Source organism: Ictidomys tridecemlineatus, chromosome 7 (assembly GCF_052094955.1).
Source record: "Ictidomys tridecemlineatus isolate mIctTri1 chromosome 7, mIctTri1.hap1, whole genome shotgun sequence".
Classification (NCBI taxonomy): Eukaryota; Metazoa; Chordata; class Mammalia; order Rodentia; family Sciuridae; genus Ictidomys; species Ictidomys tridecemlineatus.
This window is the reverse complement of record NC_135483.1, coordinates 188,359,395-188,386,726: the sequence shown is the minus strand read 5'-3', so window position 1 is coordinate 188,386,726 and position 27,332 is coordinate 188,359,395. Positions and strand designations below refer to the sequence as shown.

At 41.1% G+C, this 27,332-nt stretch overlaps 1 protein-coding gene across 1 annotated transcript in view; it reads right to left on the bottom strand.

The window, feature by feature from the left end:
- The window catches only part of Daw1 (dynein assembly factor with WD repeats 1), a 41,543-nt gene extending 14,701 nt beyond the window's left edge, over positions 1-26,842 (bottom strand). The window contains exons 1-7 of the mRNA XM_021727151.3: positions 26,591-26,842; positions 16,462-16,534; positions 12,629-12,773; positions 10,910-10,968; positions 9,269-9,391; positions 5,368-5,467; positions 1,796-1,903 (exon numbers count right to left, since the gene is read on the bottom strand). Coding sequence (XP_021582826.3) covers positions 1,796-1,903; positions 5,368-5,467; positions 9,269-9,391; positions 10,910-10,968; positions 12,629-12,773; positions 16,462-16,534; positions 26,591-26,708 — 726 coding nt within the window. The 5' untranslated portion in view covers positions 26,709-26,842. The remainder of the gene's footprint in view (positions 1-1,795; positions 1,904-5,367; positions 5,468-9,268; positions 9,392-10,909; positions 10,969-12,628; positions 12,774-16,461; positions 16,535-26,590) is intronic.
- Positions 26,843-27,332: the final 490 nt, after the last annotated feature.

Sequence of the window (27,332 nt, the reverse complement as noted above, 5' to 3'; positions counted from 1 at the left end):
TAAAAGGAACAGTATCTGATCTATCTAACATTATATGATGGGCAAATCAAAACAGTGTATGAACAAATTTAACTTTAAAGAAAGTCTTCAGAATATACAAGAAACAGATTAACAAACACCTGGCTTTTGGCCTGACCTTCCCTGGTTACAGTGTACTGCTAATGTGTTGTGGTTTGGATCCGGAATGTTCCCAGAGGAGCTCATGTGTTGACAGCCCAGTTCCCAGTGTGGCAAGCGTCAGAAGTGGGGATTTCAGGGGGAAAAAATGGTCATGAGGACTGTACCCTCAACAGTGGGTTAACCCATCTGATGGAATGGATGGATTCGTAGTGGTAAGTGTAGGCAAGTGGGTGTGGCTGGAGGAAGTCACTGGTGGGTTGGGGGGTCTTGGGGACTATATCTGTCCCTGTCCCCTTCTTCACTTTCTGCTTACCAGCTGCCATGAGCTGAGCAGCTTCCCTCTGGTCACTCCTCCAGGCCTTGATGTTCCTACCCTGCAGCTGGTCAATCGAGGACTGAACCTCTGAAACCATGAAGCAAAATAGACCTTTTCTTGGCTAAGTTGTTCTTGTCAGGCATTTTGATCACAGCAATGAAATGCCAGCTGGCACATGGGGACTCCAGTGCATGAGGCAGTGGGAAGAAGCCTCTCCCTGGAGCAGATCCTGCAATTCTGATGAGCCTCTCCTACTTGGAGTCTACCCTGAGTTTTCCTAATTATTTTAGAAAATTAACACCATCATATTTTTAAATAACAAAGTATTGCAAAAGTTCATTTTCAAACTGATTTTCTGGTTGATTCCAATGACAAAAGTGAAACGTGGCTGAATGTTAGAATTCCTAGCTCACAGTGCCCTGGCACAGTCAGGAGGAGGAGTCCCTTCCGTTGAACTGCGGGTACTAACAGGGCTTTTCCAGCCATTTCTCCTGAAAAAAGAGGCAGTGAGGGAGCAGGGGCCCTGGAAATGTGACATCTGAGGTCAGAGAGCGCACGCACGTCGGTGACACTGGGTACTCAGAGTTAAGGGAGCATTTGGTGTTGCTTTTCAGTGGGGACCTCTCTTCTCTTGTTTTAGTTCATCTATTAACTTCCTTAAGTAAAGAATCATGCTTTTTATATTTATTTATAGTTTTGAAAGGATAAGAAAACTGGATTTTCCGTGTAGTTGTTCCCACTTATTACAGCATAAATAGGTCCATTTTGCTGTGGTCACGTGGGTCAGGGCAGGACAGAGGGGAGGGCAGAGGACAGAGGAGAGAGAGGGAAACAGGCCTGGGGAAGGTGTGTGTGGTGACCTATCAGCATCCTTCTGCAGGCCCTGCCTTGGCCTTTCTTCCCCCGTCCCACCCCCTTGTCATGGGACTCTCCCAGGAGAGCTCAGAGACCTGCAGGTGAGGGGAGTGTGGACGCGTGCCCCCGTAGGGAATCTTCTGCAGGGACCTCCAGGGCTGCCTCTTCCAAACAGGGCCAGCCCGCCTACTCTTTTTTTAGCCACAGAGACTACATGGGTTCAAAGCTATGGTTTGTGTTTTTCAGAATAAAAGTCATCAAAATCAAAGCTCATCTGGCTTTCCAGGCCCCTCACCAAGTCTGTTGGAACAGTCAGCAAGCCAACCGCAGCACTCCCCCTGCAGTGTGAAAACTAGTGCTTTGAGAGCATCTTCTAACAGCACTCATCGTAACAAAGGCACAGATAGAAAACGACGACAAAGACAGGTGCGTGAACGTCACGACACAGCGACACACTGACACACAGACACACCGACACATGGACACACGGATACACGGACACACCGTCAGGGTGCACATTTCCTCTCCATTCTCTATGTTCCACAGCTTGGCCGTCGTGTCCATGCTTCCAGTAGCCACCAGAGTGCTTTGGGGGTTGAACGATAAGCACACCTACATTGTATGAAATGGAAGAAACTTTAGAAGGATAGAGGTTCACACTGTGAATTCTCTGTGGCCTTGCAATGACCTTGGCAGATTCAGTTTAAGTCTTTGAGTAAATAACAAAAGGTCAGGTACAGGAAACCCTATGCACCAGGCCAAATGGAACCAGTCCCCACACCTCAGCTCAGGCTCGGAGGGGCATGGACCCTCTCTGACACTTTTTGACACCAGAAGAACAACAGCAAAGCCACCTCCCTCGACTTTCAAGCTGTCTGGCGCCAGTCCCTTGTTGCTGGCATCACGGTCCTTGTGATAACGTCCCTCACCAAAGGACTGTGACACTGGCTCACACTGCCCATTGCACACCCTCGGTGGCCTTCATGTGGGCAATATATCCAGTACCCCTGGTCCTCTTCATACCTGCCCCTCTGGCTGCACCCTGCACCTTGACATCACCTTCTCTAGAAGATTCATCACCAACTCACCAATTGATGGGCCCCATTTCCCAGTACTTCAGCTTTCTCTCATGTTCCCTCCCTTCTCGCCACAGACTCTTTGACTTCCCTGAGATCCAAGATCCCTGCCTCTCGCATTCTATCTTCCGTATTCACCTGACACCCAGGAAGCAGAGCTCCTGCCAGCAGCCTCCATGTTTTGAGTTCCTACCTTCTTTCAAATGCACCCTCCAACCAACTCTGAACATGACCTTTTGTCAATCCAGGGTTTTAATCAGTCACCCACCTTCCTGCCTCATCACTCTACCCCGGCAGCCTAAGAAAACTCATCGGTCATTGGTGTGGCTCACTCACGCCTCTGCCCCAGGGTCTCAGCACCACCGCCCACTGGGTTAAACTTGCCTCTGGCTCCACCTTCTCCTGTTGCCACTCTTGCCCCCAGTCTCACCCTTACTCTCCCTCAACAGCCAACCTGGCCTCTGATTGCTTCCTTGAGAAAACTCTCCTTATGGCTGGGAGCTTCCTTCCCTTGGCCCCTTCTAGAACCCCCTTCCCTGGATTTCTAGGGGACTTGTACCTATCAGCTGTCCTTCTCTCGACGAGATCCTTCCCAGGGGCCTGTCAATATGCTTGAGCTTTTCTTACTTGAAAGCACATTCTCCTGTGACCCTAGGTGCCCATTTCAATTACCTTTTCCCCTTTATAACCAAGTTCCTTGGAAAAATGATTTACCATTACTTTTTGCTCATCTGGGACTCACTCTTCAATAGTCCTGACACTGCTGTGGATGGGTCCAATCCAAAGGGCTCTGTTGGTCATCCCACTTAGCCTCCCTGATGCTTGTGGTGTGGACTCCTTTGTTTCTGATATCTGTACAGCTTTAAGGTTCTCTGCTTTCTCCTCTTTCTTCTCATTTTGTTTTGTTTTTCATTTGTTGTTGTTGGGACAGGGGGGTGTATCAATTAAAGGTTTGTCGTTTTTATATTTCGGGATTCTGTCAGTCTCTTGTCTGTGTGTAACCCTTCCTCTGGCCATTTTCATGGCTCTGTGGATTCTAATGGTACCAGGAGACCAAGCCCCTCCCCAGACCTCACTCGCCAGTTCCAGCCCCAAAGAGCCAACAGCCAAATGGATGCCTGTCTGGGTATCGCACAGGCATCTTTCATCAACCAAAGACTCCAGATCCTATGAATGCAAACCTGCTTCTCCTCCATGACATAGAGTTAGTGAGTGGCACTACCAATCACCCACGCCCCAAATCAGGGAATCACCCTGGATCCCCCTTTTCACTCAAGCCTCAGACTCCCTTGGTAACCATGTGGTGCTCCCTCTACTCCCTTACATCTCTCACACTCTTATCTGCCCCAGGAAAAGGTTGCATCACCTCTCCTCTGGCAGCAACAAGGTCCCCCACTGGCCTGTATGTCTGACCTCACCCACCTCCCACCTTTCCTGAACACCACCACAGTCTTCCCAGAGAGCCAAGCTGAGGTACCTCCTCCCAGCTGCAGAGCCTCAGCAGAGTGGCCTGACCTCAAGACAAACCCCAAATGTCTCAGCGTGGCACAGGCCCTCTACAAATCTACAAGATGGCCTTTGCCTGTCTGTCCCACTTCAACTATTCCTGCCTGGTGGTCTGGCTTTGACCAGGCTGTTGGTGTGCCAAGGCCCCGGGGTTCTTCATCCAGGCAGCTGGGCAGAACTGGAGATCCTTACCCATCACTCAACTCCCTGCAGTGGGTGGCACACCCCCAGCAGCATACCGTGTGCATGCCTTCACAGGGATGGTCAAGAGGTTCTGCTGTCATCACACAGCTGCCTGAGCTCCCGGGCACATGCATGTTTGCACACTCCTCCAGGCACTGGCCAGCGCTGCTCCCTTGCCTGCAGTGCTCATGTCATCTCTCTAAGTCTTCCCTGAGCTCCTTTCCTGGCCAAGGATACAGATACTTGACAGCCCCCCAGGCCCTCACTGAACCCAGCCCACTTCTCACTATCTCAACACATCTCTGCACTTACTCACCGATGCTTCTACTCCTCTTACTGAACTGCAAAATCTCTGGAGGACAATAACTGCATCCTTTCCTGATAGGCCTCCTGAGGCCACGTTTCACATACAGTTAATAGTGGGAAATTATAACTGTCAGCCTAAGAACTCTATGTAAAGAAAACCTTTCAAAACTCCAAGGAAGTGTAGAGATGTGCTGCTCTCTACAAACGAGATTATGTCTCTCTTTGACCTTAAGCAAGTGACTTGGTATGCCTACGTGTCCTCATCCTTTCTTCAAGATGGGCAACCTGCCTCTTAGGGTTGTTAGGAGGCACCATTGAGCTAGAACATGTAACAGTCTTAGAACAATAGCTCCTAAACTATGAGCCCCTACAGGGTCATTTTACAATGTCTTCCTGTAGTACAATGTCTTCCTGAACTGTACCTTGAGGGATAAATATACCATGAACTGGAAGGATGAGCGTAAGTTCACTCCTAAAATAAGCAGGTTGCTTATTTTTAAGTTATCCATATAATGCCAATTAGCTCACTAATTGTTTTAAGATTTTAACACAGAAATGGTCAAGAGCAAGGACCCCTCCAACTGTGAAATCTATTTAGAGTATCAGAATATTTATTCAAATTGGAGTTCTAATGATACTCGGAAAATAATAAGCCTAAATATGATGTTAAAAGTTGTTTTAAAGCTATTTTAATAACATCATCAGCCTTTATTGAGTCAGTTCTTTAAAGACAAGTTAATGAAAAGATAAAGCTGAATATTATACTCACATATTTATCATATCACAGATCCACTTAGTACAAAATACTCTTTGACAGTACCTGCAGATTATTAAAACTTAAGTCATTTTTAAATTATATCACCACCATATAAAATCCATGCAGACTAAGAAAATACTGGGATAGAATTTGAAAATTAATTATAAAAGTAGAACTCATACTTTCATAGTGAAATCCTAAAACAAACAGCAACATAAAATATATTTCAAAATGTTAAGTATACTCACTATTTCTGCTGTGTGCCCCCTAAAAGTATGGTAACATTTTCCTGTTTCTGCACTCCACAGTTTACAAGTCTTATCAAAGGACCCAGTTGCGATTTTGTCACTGAAATTTTTTAAAATAAGAATTTTAGAAACATATTTAGTCACATTATATGATACAGTGAATATCAGCACATGGATATCTATCTACTTAGAAATGTACTTCACTTTTAAAACTGTAAGCGACCCTGTATCAGTGGATGACCAAATTAAGGTTTAATTGAATGGCATCAATTTGTATGTTCAATGTTAAAGTTTTTATATTAAAGGAATAAATATATTTGTTTGGGATTATAACAGTTTTTGAAATTAACAATGAATATGGCAAAAGGTTCATTCGGAAAATTAGTAATGTGGATATCAATAATATGTAGAATCAGCTGTATCAGCACAGAAAAATTCTGCTAAAAGGTAACACTGAATTTAAAAAAAGAGAAATAAAAAGATATAAAGCCAATTAACCAAATGCTAACAAAGTTTCGAGAAGTTTGGCAGTAAGTAAGTAAGTAAGGAAGGGACTCCTTGGAAAAACACCACCAATATTACTCATGTTGAAAGAATTCAAAGAGAAGATCGGTAAAGACTGGAGTCTTTTAAACTGAAGGCTCCCAGTTGACCCCAGGGCGGCTCTACTGCCCCCCCTAAGGGCTAGAGGTAGATTCACTGCGCCAACCTTTGGTCTTGGCACCAAAGCCTTATCTTTTATTCCTGACCCATACTTAGCCTTTATAGCAAGTCCTCAAGATGTTCACCCAGTTGGGTGAGCATTTAATGTGTAAGTTTGTTGTTCAAAAGTGCAGGGTCCTTAAGACCCAACACATATCCTAAAGCAAACTATAAATACCCGGCCCAGTGGCCAAGTCTCTGTTTGCCCAGAGGAACACTGAAGTCTTGCTTTCTGCCTCTGTTCCCAGGTCATCCACACAGTGTCTCTGTGGTCTCTCAGACTAATGGAAACAAGGTGTTCTCTGTCTACACCCCAGGGCAGTGTAGACAGAATGTCCTGGGGAGCCACCACAAACCATCCAAAGCCCCTGTCACTGAAGGCTGGGGGCCCCTCAGTGTCAGAACTGGCTTTCTCCTTGACATCTTGCTGTCGTCTTTATATCATCAAGGCAAGTTCAATGGCCTGCGAGTTACCTCAGTCCGTTTTCCATCCTTCCTACCCTCAAATACATGAGACTCAGGGTGGCCGTTATTTCTTGACTGATTTCTGTTCTGCCACAAACTGTTCTCTATCCATGTTATAAATATTACTAATGTCAGCATGTTTTAGAATTATTATATTGAATCAAACTTCACTCCTGACCCAATGTATAAAAGAAATAAACACAAAATCAGTGGAAGTGTCCCTCTATCTCTGTTTCTCTCTTTCTCCCCCCCACCATACACACACACACACACACACACACACACATTCCAACTTATTCTTTGGTGGCTGGCTCACTCTGCTGAAACCCACAGACCATGAAATTCAAAGATACTGCATTAGCAAATAAATAAATCATCAAACTGTGAAAACTATTTACATAACTGGACTAGAGAGATTTTCATCAGGGACTCTTGGTAGAATCCAACAGAAGGGACAGAATGTATTCTGCACCATTTTTTTCTCAGAAAACTTTGTTCTCAAAAAGATGCCAAAAAATATCACATCTGTTAAGTAGACTATTAAAGAATATCATATTATATTATAGAGAATTGAAATGCAATGAAAGTAGGAATTATACAGTGAACCAGTGTAATTTATAATTTCAATAAAAATTTTTCACTTCCACAAGTTGGTATAATAAGGTATTATAAAAACTGTCATTCTCTGTAATGTAAAAATACATAAAGTTAAATTTTCTGTAATTTAATTGCAATGTTTAATCATTTTAATGCACAATTAAGGTTGATTGTACAATCACAATTCATGTGTCTTGAAAAGTATTACATTTTAAAAAGATACAATATCATTAACAACCTGGATATTAATTGTTTTAATTGCAGTATAAAATCTCTAAGTGCATCAAATTTTATAAAATTCCTCTCTCTTCTTCCACTCTGTCAGGGAAGTTTTCATTGCCCCCTGAGCAGAGTAATGGCCCTGCCTCCTAACCCATCTCTTCGCCTCCTGCCTCAGGCTTCTTCCCACCACCAAACCCCTTGACCCCTTCCCTCTGCAGAGCAAGCCCTCTAAAGAGCAGTCCTTGCTCCCCTTCTGTGTTCAGAAGCCTTCTAAAGCTTCTCAGCCTTGTAGAACAGGGCTCACACTCCCAGGAGGCTCCATCCTCACCCCCTGTGACTCTCCAGAGGACATTCCACTGGAGACCTGGCAGCTGAGCTGGCCTGAGGACTCCACACCTCACAATCCTGAGCTGCTGACGGCCCCTCCCAGGGTCCTCGCCCCTCCTCCACCTTCCACCGTCCAGGTTTAGGCTTTAGTCCCACATCACCTTCACAGACACTTGAACCAGGAGAAATCATAGTCTTCTTCTCCTCTGGGCTTTTAAACCACTTACTGTTTTGTCCTAACTCATTGTAAATGAACCATATTTACTGAACAGCTTCATTAATGGAAAAAATAACTTTAAGTGAACAATCATGAAAAAAAAGATTTTAAAGTTACTTTTGATATTTGAAAATAACAATCTTCAATTTTTTTTTTTTACTCAAATGAGTGCGAATATACACTTATTTGCCCATCTCTTGACAAAAGGCTGGGGCCCTTTGATTACAGGTCAGCTAATCAGAATTCATCATCTGTTAAGAAATCCTATCAAAACTCTACAGTTTGTAATTTTCTTCTCTTTAAAATTGAATGAGAAACTCAAAGAATTTAAATATACTCACAGAACAATCTGAGTACAGAATTTTTTATTATTTATTTATTTTGTACCAGGGATTGAACCCAGGGACGCTTACTCACTGAGACACATCCCCAGCCCCTTTTTTTAGTTTTTACTTGGAGACAGGGTCTTGCTCAGTTGCTTAGAGCCTTGCTAAGGCTGGTTCTGAACTCACAGTACTCCTGCCTCAGCCTTCCAATCTGCTGGGATTACAGGTGTGTGCTCAGTGCCCGGCTCAAGTGCAGAATTCTTCCATATTTTCTAATTTGACATTGATCACTCTACAGCTTCATTTAGTAACAATTTTTTCCAAAGGTTTATCTGATCTGTTTCTGTAGAAAACAACAGCTTTCTTTTCACACTCACGTTTCATTAGTTTATGTAGTATTTCAATAATTTGTGTAATTAAATTCCAGTACATGAGTACATACAACTAGCCCTGGATAGGCTCATACCCTCACTGTGGAAGAGACGAGCTGGGGGATACCTCACCGGTAAAACACCCAGTGCCAAGGCATCAGTAGTACACTGTGCAGAAGGACAGAACACACTGCACACTTGCTCTGCTGCCTCAGCCAAGCAGAGGGTGGTGTTTAAGTACCTCTGTTCTTCTCAGCACAGTTATTTAGTATGCTACCCATGCATTCTTTTCTACCTGGCAAGAATGAAAATTAACTCATGCATGTTATATGGTGCATTTTCACCTCATCTCCTCCAGAGCCACCTGCCCAGTGCTCTACTCATCCATAGGAACTGCCTCCCAGGGACTCCCAAGGGCCAAGACAGTGTTGCTGAACATGAACTCCAGCTCCCCCCTTCCCCACGGTGTGATGCTGGGAAGGGCAACAGAGCTTGACTGTTATAAAAATAATACCTATCCCAAAGGCTTTTTAAGCACTGAAGGAGGAACTGAAAGGCTGCTAAAGCACGTAACAGGCACTCAGTACATTGCAATGCACTGTCTTCCCTTCAACCCCTAATACACAGAGGAATGAACTCATGAATTGAAGGAGTAAGTGAATGAGAGAACAGACCCGTAAGGATTGTTGAATGCAATGGCGTAAACCACGTTCCTGTGACCTTCCAGGGTGTGCAGCTCCTCTCCAGATGCAGTGTCCCAGAGCTTGCATGTCCGATCATAGCTCCCCGTGATAAAGCTAACACAGAAACACAGACAACACGCAGGATGGCAGTATGTTAACAGAGGCTTCAGATTTCACTGACAGGATAATTCCTTTGTTTTGCTTTTTCTCAGTGGAAATCATGTATGCAGGACAACAAAATTAAGAACAATAGTTAAATCTTTTGACTTAGAAAATTATCTTTATCCCAACCAATAAAAGAAGTCCCTATATAAAATAGGGGTTCTTCTAACAATGGTTACCCTCCATGATATATATTCTTACACTGTTAAACAGGATATATAATGAGCAGTAGTTTATGAAACTCTGCATCTATCTCTGTGACAGCATCTTTCTCACAGTTTTACAGATCATACAATTCCCACGTTGCCCTTGATCTTCCTTCCCCCCCCACACACACTCCACACGTGCACTCTCAGTAAATTCTACTAGTGCCATCTCAAAATACACCCTAATATGGCCACTTCTCCCCAGGTCCATTACCTTCATCTCTTGCTTAAACAAAACCATTCTCTTCTAGACATTTTCCTTCTGGTTTCTTGTCTGGTTTTCCTCCATCTTTTGCTAGAAACAGACCTGTATGTGCAAGTCTACACATATGAACCACAGGCACTGCTATGTGTTGAACTATGTCCTCCTGCAATTTTTATACTGAAGTCCTAACCCCCTAGTATCTCAAAATGTGATTATTTGGAAATAGGACCATTGCATATGCAGTTAGTTAACAGGAGATTATATTGGGTAGAGTAAGGCCCTAATCTGGTAGGACTTGTGTTCGTATAAGCAAGAGAAATCTGGAACCAGGCAGACACACAGCAAGAACATCATGTGAAAATGATGACATAATAAGGATGGTGCTTTAATTGCCAGCAAATATCCAGGACAGATGTGTGGGGCAGAGTCTTCCTCACAGCCCCCAGAAGGAGCCACCTTATCCCGGGACCTCTAACCTTCAGAACTGCAAGCTGATACATTTCTGTTGTGAAAACTGCTTAGTGTGTGCTGATTTACTATGGCAGCCTTAGCAAACCAATCAGGTGTAATTACATTCATGTTCAAGGGTCCATACACGCCTTCTACCCCACCCTTCCTACCTATCACCTCAGATTGTAAGCTCATCAAGGGCACTTCCTGCACATGGGCTTGACGGTTCTTTTCATCACACCCCCAAAAGTAAATTACCTGCTCTGAATTGTCAGGTCACAACCAGCCACGATGATGATGATGCCTTGTCTGCCCTAAATGCCAAGGCCAACGTGAGATCTCCCCAACTGACCTATTCCTGAGTCAAATTCTTCACAGCTATAATATTTCTGAGACCAGTATGCTTTCTACCTAAGATGCTACAAATATTATAGGAAACAGATTAGAAGAGAAGGAGAAAGTGCTTACATGTCTCTTCTATGTTCAGTAAGACTCAAAAATCACAGAAATGAACATATTAGCTACTTAACTAACTGGAATGTTTGACAAACACTTAAAACATTTTTATCCCTTGATTATTAAAGATTGGAAATAAAAAGAGAACCTTACCATGAACCTGATTTGTTAAGTGCAACATTAGTCAATGGTAATATATGTGCTCGGAGAACCTTCAACGGAAAAAAAAAACACCATTTATTTTGGATTCAAACCCAATTAAGTTAATTTTGACTTTAATTTCCAACAAATAAAAACATTCAATGTTGTTTTAATTATATGTAATAAACAGACAATATTCAATATCCTAACAAATGAGGAAAAAATTGCACCTCCTATTACTAAGACAAACCAAACATGTGGTACTTACAGATAATTACAGAACACAATTGTATTTTCCATCAGTACCAATTTACCTTTAAATAAGTTACAGCTATTAAATAAGATAGCAAATTGCACTAATTCCTAATATTTTTTACAAATCGCATATTGTTTAGTGTGTATATATATATAAACATACATATAAAAGTATTATAGGAAATACATCAAATATCTTTCAAAGATGTTTTTACAATGTATTATTGCTTTCTGAGTTCTAAAACTCCTTTACAGTTTATAGATATCTTATTTATCTCTCATTCCCTATGGTATCTAGCATCAGTGGTTACTTAATGAATATTCATTTAATTAATATTCAAAAATTGAATAATCTATTAATAGAGTAATTATCTAGACCAGGAAAGTTCTATATCTGCTCTCAAAATGTAACTATTAATAGTGCCCCTTTAACCATGAAAAATGTTCCCTTTGGATGATAAATTACAGGATCACTGTAGCAACAGAGCTCACATTAGTAGTTAGACAGTGCCACCTGCTGGACGTAAAGATATTATAAAAAATGCTTCATCCTTCCAGAAAAATGAAGGGCTGATGACCAAAGACCTGGATACTTTATATCAGATAGAGGAGAGCATAAATACTAATTATATTTATCATCATAATTATATTTGAAGCATTAAAATCAGTGTGATAAGAAGGAACTTTAGAATAAACTAAATTTAAAATTTTTAAATAAAAAACTGTTTTTAAGAGTACTAAAATGACCACATTTGTTATGATTTTAACTACAGAGAAAAATAAGCATATCTATATACTTTAAATTATATTATTCATATTACTAAATAATTTACTGAATATTAGTATAGTTTAGTTGACATAAAAGCAGAAAATATGAAATGCTGATATAATATGAAACATGACTTCTTAAAATTACTCTGAAAGATAATTTTAATAATTTATTAACTTAAAACCACCCTTATGGTAATAACCCTTTAAATTTATCATTATAGGGGCTGGGATGTGGCTCAAGCGGTAGCGCGCTCGCCTAGCATGTGTGCAGCCTGGGTTCGATCCTCAGCAGCACCACATACCAACAAAGATGTTGTGTCCGCCGAGAACTAAGAAAAAATAAATAAATGTTAAAATTCTCTCTCTCTCTCTGTCCCCCTCTCTCACTCTCTAAAAAAAAAAAATTAAATAAATAAATAAATAAATAAATTTATCATTATAAAGGGTAGCTAAATTACTTACAAATATTCATTTAATATCTTAATAAATAAATGTTGTCTTTTACTCATGTATTCAATAAGCAGTTATTGAAACAATCTTAGCAAATGCTTGAGGCACTGAAGCAAACCACAAGGAAGAATCTTTCTTGGAAAAAAAAACGTATTTTTAAGGAAATAGAAAACTATTTACAGGAAAAGAAGAGTTCATAAAGCATCAATTACTTCAACAAAACTCTTCCCTCAGTGATTTTTAACCAGGCCTTACCTTAAACAGGTAGAAGCTGTGGTTGCTGTTCTCTCTGAGCTTCTCCTGCAATCTCTGCACCAAGAGGCTGACTTGCTCTGTCCGTGAGGCTGTGATCAAAGGTTCTGCTCTCTTGATCTCTTCCACCAAAGCACTGACATCAGTACTGAAATTCACCCCCCAAAATATTTTCATGTCAAAAATTGCACATACATTCATTACATGAAGAACTGCTTTTGCTTTATGAAGCATAACATTTATATGTTCTTAAGAATACCATCCTGTTTCCAAGAGATTTCTGAAAAGTATCACTCACATCAGTCAGGAGCATAGTGGCACAGAAGCAAGATGCTTGGACTTTCTTTCTTTTTTTTTTTTTTTTTTTTTTTTTTTTGTAGACGGACACAACACAATGCCTTTATTTTTTTTTTATTTGGTGCTGAGAATCGAACCCAGGTCCTGACCACGCTAGGTGAGTGTTCTACCGCTGAGCCACACTCCCAGCCCAAGATGCCTGGACTTTCTAGAACATGTTTCCATAACTGAGACTTTTCTCGTGGAGGGAGTGCCAAGACTCTGGGGAGCTCACCGAGTGCCATGGTTTGAATGTGTGTTTTCCCTCCAAAGTTCATCCTGAAATCGCCAACACAACAGCACTGAGAGTGGGCCCCCAGGCAGGGAGGAAGTCAAGAGAGCTCAGACAAAGGATTTTATCCCATTGGCCCTTCTGCTCTTTGCTGTGAGGACATGGCACTCCTCTCATCCAGAGCATACAACTCTATGTGTGTTCTTGGGAGCAGAGAAAATTAAACCTGTTCTCACCTCCATCTTGAATTTATCAGCCTCCAGAGCAGTGAGATAAAAATTTCTATTCTTCAGAAATTTCCCAGCCTCAGGTGTATTTGTTAGAGCAGCACAAAACAGGCTAAGACACTTAGGAAGGTTGAGGGTATAGCGTCCCAACTCTTCAGTATAAGGAACTCATTATCGTTTTCCTGAGCTTCTCCTGCAATCATTGAACTTATTTTCATTGAATTTATATTGAGTAGGCCTGGTACTATATTTTCTGCTTTAAATATGTTCTCTTTATACTATAACAACCTGCTAATGTAACACTTTCATCATTAACTGTTTTAGAAATGCAGAACTGAAATTCAGAAAAGTTAAAGACTTCAAGATAAAATGTCTCACTATAAACATTTGAAGAATAATGATTAATAATAGTCCTTCTGGACTGTACTATTTCTCTGAAGAATATCTAATCTTTAATATATATATATATATATATATATATATATATATATATATATAGAGAGAGAGAGAGAGAGAGAGAGAGAGAGAGATTTTTCCGTATTCAAATAATCCATAGAAACTTTGGTAAAATTTGCTACTCCAAGAATAGTATTAATTCAAAAAGAAAATATTAATGTCTATCTACCACAGAGCACCCAAAATAGAGGTGTTTTTCAAATTATGTCATAAGCATGCTTGAAAGATGCACTGTGTGTTATCAAAAAATAACTCCAGGCCCAGCTACTGGAGAGGAGTCGGGCTGGCTGGTGAGTTCCAACGGCAGCCCTCAGGGGCAACTTCAGCATTGGAGCCAGGGCAAGACCCTCCTAGGAGACCCTCAGCCCATGGCTGAGCAAGGAGCCGTGCAAAAGCCTGGCCATTTCTGTCCCATGAGTGACTCCTCTAACTGGCATGCTTTGCTGCAGGCTCCCCTTTGGCTCTGCAGACTGCTGTCCACTATGCATCACTATGGACAGATGGCAACTTCCTCTCAGTCTCACTGCATGTGATCATCTGTCACAGATGTCACTGTACAAAAAGCCTTTTACCCATTGACACTGTCTCAGCATCAGCTCCTAAAATGTGATCTCTGGTAAGCATCCCCTCCCCTCCTCTTAAAAAGATTCCTTAAGTTCCATTCTTATGCAAGGCAAACCTGTTTGTTCAGTTGCTTGTTGAATACCTACCCTAGCTTAGGCCCTGTGAGTGTAAAATATGATCCCAGCTCTCAAAAATAATTATGTATTTGGAAAAGTAGTGAATATTTTGAACAGAAATGAATCAGAGACCATTTATAACCATTATATGGATAAACTCTGAGCTATGCAATTATCAAAAGAATTATACTTTCATAAAAATTAAAACAATAATAAGGCCTCTTGGAAAGATTGTGTGAATACAAACAGATTTGCTACCAATATCTGTTTTAACCAAATACCTAATCTGGACATCCAGTCCTGCAATATTCCAATAGCTACATTCTTATATAATAACTTCAGTTTGTCATCTATAATGCAAGTATTTTTATAAGCACAAATATTTCCAGATTCTTGGGAAAAACTAGAAATAAGATCCAAACTTTATAACTTTGAGATATTTCCTTTCCAACACTATCACACCTAGATTATCATGAGTGAACAGCCATGGCTGTAGGTGGCCACCACTTACACCTCCTCACAGCATGGTACTATCCAGTGACTGTGGCAGCCTAAGGAGAATATCAAAGCATTTTGAGCCCCTAGATTCGCAGCCCCACGAGTCCTTTATGAAGTCACCCAAGGATCTATAATTTTTAAACATAAACCGTGTTTTTCTTTAATCTCCAACTGGAAATTACTCTCTCATATACAAGTTTACCTGCACCACTCAAATGATGCTCTGTTTTCTGCAATTTATTTCTCAAAACAAACAATATGGCCATTGAGGATACAGATTATGATAGTGACTGTATCGTTTCTTATTAAACCTAATGGAACTGTGCATGTGGGAGAAGCAAATATCTCACTGCAGACTAAATAAAGAACATCTAAAAAAATTCTTGCATGCTAGCAGAGTCACACAGATCAGTAATAGATTTCATTTATAAAAATAAAGAGTGTTAAACAAAGATTATTGTAGATGAAATTAAATGGCATATCTGTATCACCATTTATTCTTTGATTTTTAAAAATACCTGTTGAGTAACTGCTCTGTCCTAGGCACCTAGACTAAGGTTGGACCCTACTTAGGCTGGCATCACCCAAGTCATCACCCAGTCCTCACCAGGACAAGTGTCCCCTTAAACAACGCAACTCCCAAGTGGCAGCAGCTCTATGGTCCAGGGAGCCCTCTCTCTCCAGCTGTCATGCCACTGGGCTTATTTAAAACTGCAGTGCAGCCCTCTGTGTGAGAGTCCCTCTGCTGTCTCAGGCCACAGCTCTAAAGCACAGTATATTTGTTCTTTTTTACCCATTGAGAATATTTCCACCTATATGAATTTGGACTCCCACAGTTGTAAACACTACTCATATCTCTTACAATGGAGATTTGCACAGAGATCTCCTGAAGGGAGTGAATTCCAGGCATTATGACCTCACCGATCTCTTCTGGGCTCACACCAGGCTTCAGAGATCAGGGCTCCTGCCTCTGCCCCATGACAAATGATGGGCAGGAACCTAAGCAATCAGCCTCATGAAATATTTCCTGAGGAAAAAATAGGCTCAGTAATATTTTTCAAACTCAACAACCAGTACTCCTTAGATAAGTTAAAGTCACCAAAAATAAGCAAAGTCTAAGAAACTGTCACAGCCAGGATATAATCATAGAAAGGATCTTAGAAATAAAAGGAAATTAGAGAGAAATGAAGGAAAACTGCATACTGTGGACTTGAGTTGGTAACAATGCACCATTTCTGGTACAGCAACTGTGACAAATTTCCCAGACTAAGATCTTAACTGGGGAAATGGGAGTGAGGTGCAGGGAACTGTAGTTCATACACATCCACGCATCCTCCTACATTAGAGTTTTCTAAGAAAGAGCAGGTATACGAACGAAATACATGCTGCGTTATAAAGGTAACTTACCCAGGGCTGAGCTCAAGCAAATCTATAGATCTGGTCTTTAATTCCCCACTTTTTTCATATTCCAGCATAATTCCTATAAAAATAAGCAAACATGTTATATAGCACTAAGGATGAAACCTATGGTAAGTTAATCTACTTTGACATAATTTCTTTCATTTTCATTTTTCAAATGTTAAAGTTTTCATCATAAAAAGCATGAAATGATGGCTGGTTCTAAAACAAGGTTGATTAGACTAGCTCTTTCCCTTCCAAATACCCTTAAAATTGTCCAATAGACAATAATGAAAATAATTGACAGCTGAGGAGAAATGGTGGCTTGGATAGGGGCCCGACCTCAGGCGTGACAACATGGGGAGCCTTGTATCTCCCATACTCCCCCAAACTGGGGCCAAGGGGCAAGCAACTTGTGAAGGTTGGTACAGCGGGAGCCGATTTATTACGGGACAGAGAAGTCTATATACCCAAATAATTACACACAGCTTAACTTAATTGACATAATCTAGACACAGCAGTCAGTCATTAAGGAATCTCCATCATCTTAATGGCTCGCTGGCGTTACTTCACAAACCACTCCCTCTGGCAAAGTGCCAGGTGCCATCTTGACTTGTCTGTGGCCCTCAACAAGAGAAAAATAAAATAAAATATCTTTCACCCTGGGACCAAAAATCAGATGAATCAGATGTTGAAATTATCTGACAAGGATTTTAAAGGGAGGGTCATAAAAATGCTTCAACTATTACATATCCATTAAAAATGCTTCAACTATTACATATCCATTAGAAAAGAAATAGAAGTTATTTTAAAAAATCAAATGGAAATTATAGAACTGAAATACACATTCACCTAAACAAAACTCTTGCTGAAGGGGCTCAGTGGTAAAGATGACAGAACAGAAACAGTGAACTTGAATACAGATCTATAAAATATACTCAATTTGAACAACAGAGAGACCAGGGACTAGAGCATACTGAGCAGAGCCACTTAGCCACCTCTCCCTATGGATATGTTCCACCACCTCTAAATTTAAAAGTATTGGCCTTAAGGCCACCTTCCACCTTTAGGTATAACTGAGCATATCAAAGGGTTCTGATTTAGTAATATTTTTAATATTAAAATTAATAATTTTAAAAATATATTAAGTATTTTAATACAAGCAGCATTGTCTTATGAATATAACCATAACTCCCAACTCCCCCCACAAAAAAACAGTAAGAAGAATTGCACTATATTATACTTTTGCAAAGACCTTTATATGGCTTAGTTAAGGAGAGCTGAATTTTCATCTCTGCTGCTGCATTCAAGCTGTTGCTATATGTTCCTTTAGATGAAGTATAAGAAGAAAATGTGGCCAGTGACACATGCCTGTAATCCCAGCAGCTTGGGAGGCTGAGACAGGAGGATGGAAAGTTCAAAGCCAGCCTCAGCAACAGCGAGGTGCTAAGCAACTCAGTGAGACCCTATATCTAAATAAAATACAAAATAAAGCTGGGGCTGGGGCTCAATGGTCAAGTGCCTCAAGTTCAATCCCCAGTACCAAAGAAAAAAAATGAAAAGAAAAATAAAAAAATCTGATTAAACGTTGCTATGTATCAGAAAGATGAAGAAATTTATTAATATCATTTTCAAATGATTACATATATTATTCTTTGATACTACATTTTAATTTAACAAATGGTACTTCCTTAAAAATTGGTTGCAGTGTAAAAACTAAAACCACGACTGTGAGCTCTTCCATGCTGGCTTCCATTAAAATCCACTGGTTGATCTCCCATGGTCAATAGATCTTTTATCAATGCATGATTGAAAAACAGTGTCTCACTGAGTCATGCGTATTTGTGGGGCTGGGGTTGTGGCGCAGTGGTAGAGTGCTTCCTAGCATGGGCAAGGCACTGGGTTCAATTCTTGGCACTTTGTATAAATAAAAAAAAAGTCCATAGACAACTAAAAATTATTTTTAAAAAAATCACATTTGTTATTATCACTTCCAATGAATGTCATCAGAAAACTCTTTTATTGTTAGCAAGTCATCAGGCACATGGCAGTAGATCCAACTTTTCTGAAATTCCAGTTTTTGTTTGAAAGCTCAGATTTTATTACTGGAAGAACTACACACAGTTCTCAGTTGAAACTTTCAGGCTCATTTTGTTCATTTTCAAGAAAATGTAGGCCAAGTGCCCAAATAAATCTTGGAATTAAAAAAGGGGCTTGTTTATCTGTCTCTGTTTCAAGTAAAAATGGTCTTCCATTAAAAAACAAAAAAAGACCTGTAGACTAGCTCATTCCAGAATTCAAACAACCACACGAGGAGTATTTTCCTCAAGACAACCTGTGCCCTTCACTGCACAACAGAAGAGCTTTATGGGTCTCTTGCACAGTACTCAAAGGGCAGGCACTGATAAGCCCTGCGGCTTCATCAAAGCCATCATTCCTGTCCTGAGAATGAGCACTGCCAGAGTAAGGTGACACTTCCATGACCTGAGGTAAGGCCCAAGAACTTTCTCCTTTCATTGCTTTTTGCATCATCAGTGCAAATGTCAGTAAGTGGAAAATCAGATAGCACCTTATTAGTATTATGACAACAGATTTGACTTTGAATCACCACTGAAATGGTCCAAAAGCCTCAGGGTCCCTCTACGTGTGAGAATCATTGCTGTGGACTAAATCTGAAGCAACACACATAACTCCAGTGGCATTTCAGGTCCAGGGGAAATAGCTAATGCCATCAAATCCCATCCCTGTATCTACTTTTCAAAAGCACCAAGTCATTGAGAGGGAATGTAGCAGAGTTGAGAAAGCAGGCGCTTAGCACCAGGGAGATGCAAGTTTGCATTTCAGTTCAATCCCTTACATTTGTTATGATACCAACAAAGTCATCTCATTACAACTCAGTTCTCTCCTCCATAGATAATACCTGGAGTTTGAAGCTTGAGACTAAATAAGATATATACAAAGCATTTTGGCATTTAGAAAAATCAAATGACCAGTGCTTATTACTTAGTTATTAATCAAATACTACCTGTGATGTCCTACCCAGTTACTCTGTATCACTTAACCTGCATACATGCCATTTTTTTTCCAATGAGGCTGCAGCTTCTGTGAAGGAACACAACACGGCGTGGTTTCCTTGTGTTTCCAGGTGGACCCTGCTTAGAACAAGTTCTGAAGACAGAGGCCAACAGGCGCTTCATTTGGCCAGGGTCAAGTACAAGCAACACCATCAAATACATGAAAATTACACCTTTCCTTTCTGGCTTCCATTTCTCCTGCAATGGTATCTCCCCATTATTTGCTCAATCTTTCAAAATACCCAGAGAGTTTTCTAAATACCTGAATTACCAGTACATTGACTGGATATGAGTCCCAGATTGCTTAATCCAATTGAAATTCCCTGCCTTCAAATCACATGGCCTTTCAGAAATAATTGGCTCTACAACCAACTTCCTTCTTCTTCAACTACAGCCTCTCTAGGCTTTTATTGAAACCTCTCTCTCTTTCTTTTTCTCCAATTACTTTGTGACTTTTCACTCTCCTTCAGTACTAAAAGCTGGTGGTCTTTAGGCTTCATGACCAATGATTCATTTCTTGTTGCTGTACATTCTTTCCTTATTTAAAATCATCCATGCCCTTGGCTTTAATGATCATCAATATGCCAACTGCTAACTGAAACTCTCAAGTGGAGTCCTTTGTGAGTTCCATACATGTGGTGACTTGCCTTCACCTTACACAAGGCCAGCATCCTCCCCTTGGAGCCTGCATCTCCTCCAGAGTTCCCGTCAGCATCAGACCTCACCCCTCCCTCAGCTGCATACAGACCATCTTGGCAGGAACTCAAGAATCTCTCTGCACAGATTTGGCACAACCAACACAGGTACCTGAGTAGCTCTTGTGTGATGACGTTTAATATTTTAGAATAGAAAAATCATTTGAAATGCTTCTAATGACTCAAGAATTCCCAGAACACAAATGAAGCCAACCACTAGAATTAAGAGGCCAGTTTGACAGTTTTGGTTTGAGTGTCTCCCTCCCCCAAGAACTGCTGAAGACCTGCAACCAAGCTCTAGCTCTCCAGGATAAGAAACAAAAAGAAAACAGGAAAGTTTCTGCAGAGAGCCAATCACTAAAAATTCTATTCTTATTTCCTTAGAGTAAAAAAAAAAAAAAAAAAAAAAAAAAGACTTCCTGTGCTACATTGAACTTTACAACAAAACAGGGACATTACAACATTTTTAAATCTTCTTAAAACCTATTTGTATGCCATGTAAAACAATGGTATGGACTTACAAAATAAATAAAGTACCAAAAGCTGAAATTATAAGTAGACAAGAAATAGATGGACTGCCAAGTGAAGGTATCATTGAGGAAAAGACGATATTGGCAACTGCTAAAGAAACCACTGAATACTTAAATATAAAATTGGTGGGAAATATGCATGACCTAGCTGAACTACTGGAAGTAACAGACAATTATGATAAATGGAGAGAAACATTGCTGAATTAATCTATGGAATTGAAAAAGTCAGGATTTTAGTTTTTCAAACTTGAAAATTTACTCAACCAGATATTATATTCAACTATAAAACAAAGTATGGCTCTGATAGAAAACTATGTCAATTTAATAGAATTATCTATACATGGAAGTTTTAAAATAAGATGAAAGTGACATTTCAAACCAGTGGAGGAAAAATGAATTGTGGAATAATAATGCTATAATAATCAGTTAGACTTTTGAAAAAATAGATTTCTACTACACACGATGTACAAAAACACATTCAAGGTTGATTAGAGAGTTTATTATTAAAAATAAAAGTAAAATAGTTTGAATAACAGAACATATTCATATTTTAGTGTCTGCAATCAACTTTTTAAACAACAGCTAAAATTGAAAAAAAAATGACCGATTTGTCTGAAACAAGTCTTAAACTTCTGCCTAGTAAAAGATACCACAAAGTTGAAGACAAATGATGATCAGCAAAATCACTTCAACAAAGCTCAGAGAACTTCATATGAAGAAGTCTAAAACATATTTTTTAAAAATAATAATGAACAAAAGGCACAAATGTCCAATTTACAAACAAACCAAAAATAGACAATGGTCATTAAATATGCCAAAGCAAGACTTTGAATTTCATTAATAAGAAATGGTAGGTACTAAATAAAATAACAGTTATAATTTTTATCCATCAGATTAGCAAAGATTATAGGGACTAGTACTGCTCAGCATTAGCAAACCCAAAAAAACAGGTGTTCTCAGAACTGTTGGCAGACAGGTTATGACTCTTTTCAAGGGGCCATCACATCTTCAGGAGGATGGGGACGGTCTTAGCTATTCCTTTATACCTTTATAAGATTTGGTCACAGTAAATATTCCCTTTATAATAGAAAAGGCATACAAAAATAAGGAAATAAAGGAGAAAATTATAGGTGAAAACATTATTAGAATATAAACTATTGAGGAACAAGGTCCTTGCAGGGTCATTAGACTCAAGTAAGTTACGATAATTTGAAAAATACAAACTTTACATAAATGCAAATCACTGTCATTGTCAAGAATTGTGTCTTTCCTTTCCATTTCTGTAATTTTAAGTTTTAAGCATTACATATAAAGTACTCAATAAATATTTGAGCAAATAAATAATATAAACAATGAATAAGCAATATAATCATATTAACTCAAAGAAAAGGACTACAAAAATTAGCACGTGACAACCCACACAGATTAGTTTGATGACCTAAGGAAACACATTTGAAACATCTAGCAAACAAATTAACAAAAGTCAGCTTTCTATATTCACCAAGTTTTGTTTCTAGCAAAATGAGCAATGCTCAAGCCCTTAGGCTGACGACTAAAGGTCAGTTGAGCTGCTGAACTAATGGATCTGGAAAAGAAAGAGCAAAATCTGAGTGTGTGAGTTTGACTGCCTCCTCATGGCCACACATGTGGGCAGCATGTGCATCCTTCCCTGAGCTCCCACATGAACAGAGCCTGTGACAGGTGCTGTATAGAACAGAGATGCTGATGCAAGTGTGTCTTGCCTTCCCTCAGTGATCACGTCCCAAACCTCCTGACATTCTTGATCTTTTCTTAGTCGTGGACAAAGAGGCAATAAGCATAATTCTCAAAACACTTAGGTAAGAAGCCTCTGCCCTCAACATTTTGCACTGTATTCAAAAGGCTATGCTTCAGTAGTTATTAGTATCCTTTACTCAGATCAAGGAAAGCCTTTAAAGTGCTCAGAATAACTGATGTCTATTTAGTTCCTTTTCCAGGCCAAAGAACTAGGGACTGCATACAAAAATAAATAAATAAATAAAGGCAAAGGTTGACAAAACTGAGTCAGTGGAAAGGCACGTAGTCAGCACCTTCACCGCTTCATGAACCTGACTTCATGAGTTAAACATGCCCAAGATAGAGGGGGAATGTCCCGTGTCTGTTCAGCCATATACCACTGCTATTTACATTCAGTCACCTGGAATTCAGATAGGGAGAAGGCTAATTCAGTGGATGCTAACAAAAGAATGTTCCAGACCTATGTCATTCCAAAGTCAGTGGGAGGACTGCAATCAGAGAATTTTCTAATTGCTGTCTGTGCAGAAGTAATAAAGGAAGCGTGAGAATGAGGCCCATGGTGACTGGGTTATTTTTTCCTATTTGATAATGTTATTGAAACACCCACCCGCTATTCATTAGTATCTTGAAAGCTTGCATATAATGTGGCTCACTGAAGACTGGAATTCATGAATTAAATATCTAAGTATGTAAGTAATAGCACCTCATTATAAGATAATCATTAAAGCAAACAGTTGCAAGCCTGAATCTAAATCTTTACAGAGATCATCACCAGAACCACTGATTTTGAGCTGGAGCAGACATGGAGGTCACTTATCTGACCTGTCCACATTTTGGGGAGAGTTCTGGCATTCTACTTAACACACACCATCTCATTAAAGGCACTTGTTCAACAAATATGTGAGTGCCAGTTTTACAGAGGCCCCAAGTAGGGACACAGCTGGCCATCCAAGGCCCACCAAGATGAGGAGTACTGCTAGAGGAATGTCGGGAAATGGGGGTTGGAGGCAAAAGGTGGCAGGTGAGAGAAAAAGCCTGTGGAGGGCGGTGGAGGGGTATGGCCAGACGTACGCTCCAACAGTCATCCCACTGCTGAGATGAGACAAGCTGAGATGCGGCGAAGGGAGAAGTCATAGCAGTGAGGGGTGGGGGAAGTTCCTGGAGTCCACATGGATTTCTGAAGTGTACTGACAGAATAAAATTTCCCATGGGATCAGATGTTGTGTCTGAAAGGAGAGGCAAGGATGAGGCCAAAATCTTGGCAAGAGCCAAGTGGAAGTTCACTGAGATGGGGGAACAACTGAGGACCCCGCCCCACGCGAGATGCACATTGGATACCCACAGGAAAGGGTCGAGCTGAGGGCTGCATGGGAGGGACTACTTAGGATGACTCTTCAGCAGTGAGAATAAATGAGAGCACCCAGCTAATGAGTGCGGATGGAAAAGAGAAGTCCACGAGCAAAGATCTGGGGCCTCCACCAACACTGAGAGAGGAGAACAAGATGGACCAAGGAGAGACAGCAGGGCAGGAGGGAAAATAGCATGCTCCCAGAAACCAAAGGCAGGCACACGATCAAACAGGTGAAATGCTGCTGTCAGACCAAGAAAGGTGAGGGCTGAGACATGGCCACTAGGTGCAGCAATATGGAGGTCACCGGGGATCTTCAACAGTGAAGTGTCAGGGGGGCAGTAAGCAAAAGAACGACAGGAGTAAACTCCAGGCAGAAAAGAGGAGAGAGCTTGGAGGAAGCATTCTTTCAGGGAGGTTTACTCTGAAGGGAGAAGGCAAGTGGGTTGGCAGCTGGAAGGGACCAGAGGGTCTACGAGGTGAGTGGCACTGTCACCATCCAGCTGACAGCTCACAGATCGAAACAAATTGCCCAAGGGGGAAATTGTAGATGGTGAGAGTCAGTTATTCAGTCTTCAGAGCCCACATTTCTAACCTGTACTCCTCAACAAAGAAAGGCATTCATTTATCAGGTGATTTGTGGGAAATAGTCCTGGCTCATGTGAGAGCCCAGGCAAAAGAAAATTGGGATTGCTTAAGAAAAACAGGCTATTATTCTTAAGTTAAAATGTCCTCTATGCTACTCCTTCCTATCTAGAGCATTTTCATGTTGTTTTAGTTGGAATTCTAAGGGAGAAAATGAGTATCTTTTCTACAAACATGAACTTTACATTGGAGAGAGTGGCCACTCAGGCCGCCTCTCGCATCCCTTGAGCTTTCCAACATTTATTCACATCAGTTTCATGCCTGGATTGACCTCTTTCATAATCCACATTTGTGTATCCACTCAGCAAACACCGAATGCCTTCTACGTCCCAGGATCTTTTCAGGAGCTAAAGATACAGCAGTGAACAAAAGACCCAAGGTCTTAGTTCTCATGGAGTTTGCATTCTATGACAAAGAGGTGAAGATTTAAAATGTCAACTAGTGTCAGATGATGATGAATACAGTAAAAACAACAAATGGCATAGAAAAAAATCAGGGAGGGGTTACTTTGAACGAATGGTAAAGGAAGATCTCTCTGGACTGGTGACAAGGACTGAAACCAAAATAAGAGGCCAGCCATTCCAAGGCCTAGGGAACACGAGGTCCAGAAAGACAACAGTGAGTGTAAGACCCTCCTTAAGTCTTGGAAAAACAGTAAAAGAAGTCTGAAGTATACAGAGTGTGGAAGACCAAGGTTCTAGAAGTCAACAGTTCAGACAGGGCCAAATCCTGCAGAGTGCATAGTTTATTCTCATCGTAACAAGAGACTATGGGAGACGTTTAATTCAGATTTCACTGGCTGCTGATGACAGACAGATTGCAAAGGATAAGCATGAAACCCAGGGCCACAAGCAGTCCAGCAAGAGGTGGGGACTGCCAGAATGGAGGGCTGGACTAGGCTGGTAGTTGGAAGGGACGTTACATCAAGAAAACTGTGCCATGGAAAAGGGGACAATTGGATGAATTCACAGAATATTTTTACAGAATCTGTTGATGGAATGGGAAAGAGAGTGTGGAATGGTGGTGAGGTAGTACCAGGAAAGAAGAAGAAAAAAAAAGGCCAGCCAACTTCCTGCCAGAGAAACTAGATGTATGGTAATGATGCCATCAACCGACAGAGTGAGTCTGAGAAAGCAACAAAATCAGGATGGGATCAAGGAACGGTGAGCTCTGTCAGAACTTCTGGTTGAGGTTAACCAAACAGCTGGCTGCACTGCTGGGAAAAGTGAGACATTCACCCTTGAGTTCTTCAGGTCTCCCCTCTCGTAAAGCTACCTTAAATCAAACTGGTCCAAAGAGATCCTTCCCTCTTTTGGAATATTTCTGCCACTTCTTATCCAAACTTCACACTGGGCAAGTGTACTTTGGTCATCTCTTGCTCTGGGGCAAGTTTTGCAAGGTTTTATCTCATATTCTTTAGTGAGTTGTGAATTAAAAGTCAAAAGAGTTTTCAAGTCCTAACAAGCTGGGTGATCAGTGCGCTCCCCATATTCTCCAAATGCAACCAGGTCCTCACCTCCAAAGCAAGGGGACTAGAAGAGAATACCTTACTCTAAAAGTATAGCATTTGATGGGGTTATCTCACTCACTGGGGTCAAGGACTAGGTCCTCCTTTAAAGCCTCTTGGGAAGGAGCACACAGTGGATGGATAAGCCCAGACCCAATTCATTCACCAACTCAATATGCTTCTCTGGGTTTGCATTCTCCCATTCAGACTCGGTGCACCTTGACCTGATCCTTCTGGAGGGTTTAAAATAAAAGGCAGCGTGGTCCCTCCCTGGTCTTCCCTTCCAGAAACCAATACCCCAGGAGACCCCCTGTCACACCCCTCAGGCCCCATCCCACCACGTTCCTGGGAACCCAACAACATGGCATTTAAAAGTTTAAAGACTTTCTAAAGTCACTTTAAAAGTGGTGAGGACCGGAGCCCAGCGTGTGCCAGAGTGAGGGGCTCAGCCTGGGACTCATCAGACTTCCCGACCCTCCTGGGAGCGACCCCGCGGCCCCCTCCTGCGCCCCAGACCCGCGGGGATGGGAGTCCGGGGCCCCACGCGAGGGCGGGGCCCGTACCTGGAGGGTAATAGCGGAGCAGGAGGCTCTTGAGCTTCATTTTCTCGCTCTTGGATCCCTGGCTGAGGGGCTTCGTAGCCATGGAAACGCCAAACAGCCGCAGGTCGCGGGCGCGCATGCGCGGTGCCTCCGGGTCGCTGGGCGCCGAGCTGTGAGCGCAGGAGGGTGCGCGGCCTGGGCCACCGACCCGGGCACGCTGGGACCGCAGCAGGGACCAGGGCTGGCGCGGGGCCACCAAGTCTCCAAGGCTAACAGTTTTCTTTACGTTCGTGGAATTTCCTTAAATTGGCTCACGTCTTTAACTTGGCTTTTTAAAGAGTTTTTAAGAGAAAACTCTTGTAATGAAAATTCCATGTTACAGGAAAGAGGAGGTCAAAATAAATGCAATTCTTCTGAAACGCTATTGAATTCCTATCCTGGGTCTACAGAGACTCTAAACCAAGACCTTCTCTTTCTTTGTTTAAAAGAAAAACGAATAGCAACTATATTTGAGATTTTCAAGATAAATCTTGCACCCAACTGAGTCTTTCTTGTGATGTGCTCAAAAGATCGGAAAGATCAAGAAAATAGTGACCCAATTAAATCTAATGGAAATGTGCGGCACATAAAAGTCAGGTTAACACACTAGCCTTGACATTCCACAGCTGGGAAGCAGCTACCTTTCTCCTAGTCATTAAGACAAGGTGAAAAAGATTTAAGTAGAGAGGCAACAATTCACTTTATAGAAATGAAGTATTTTTAT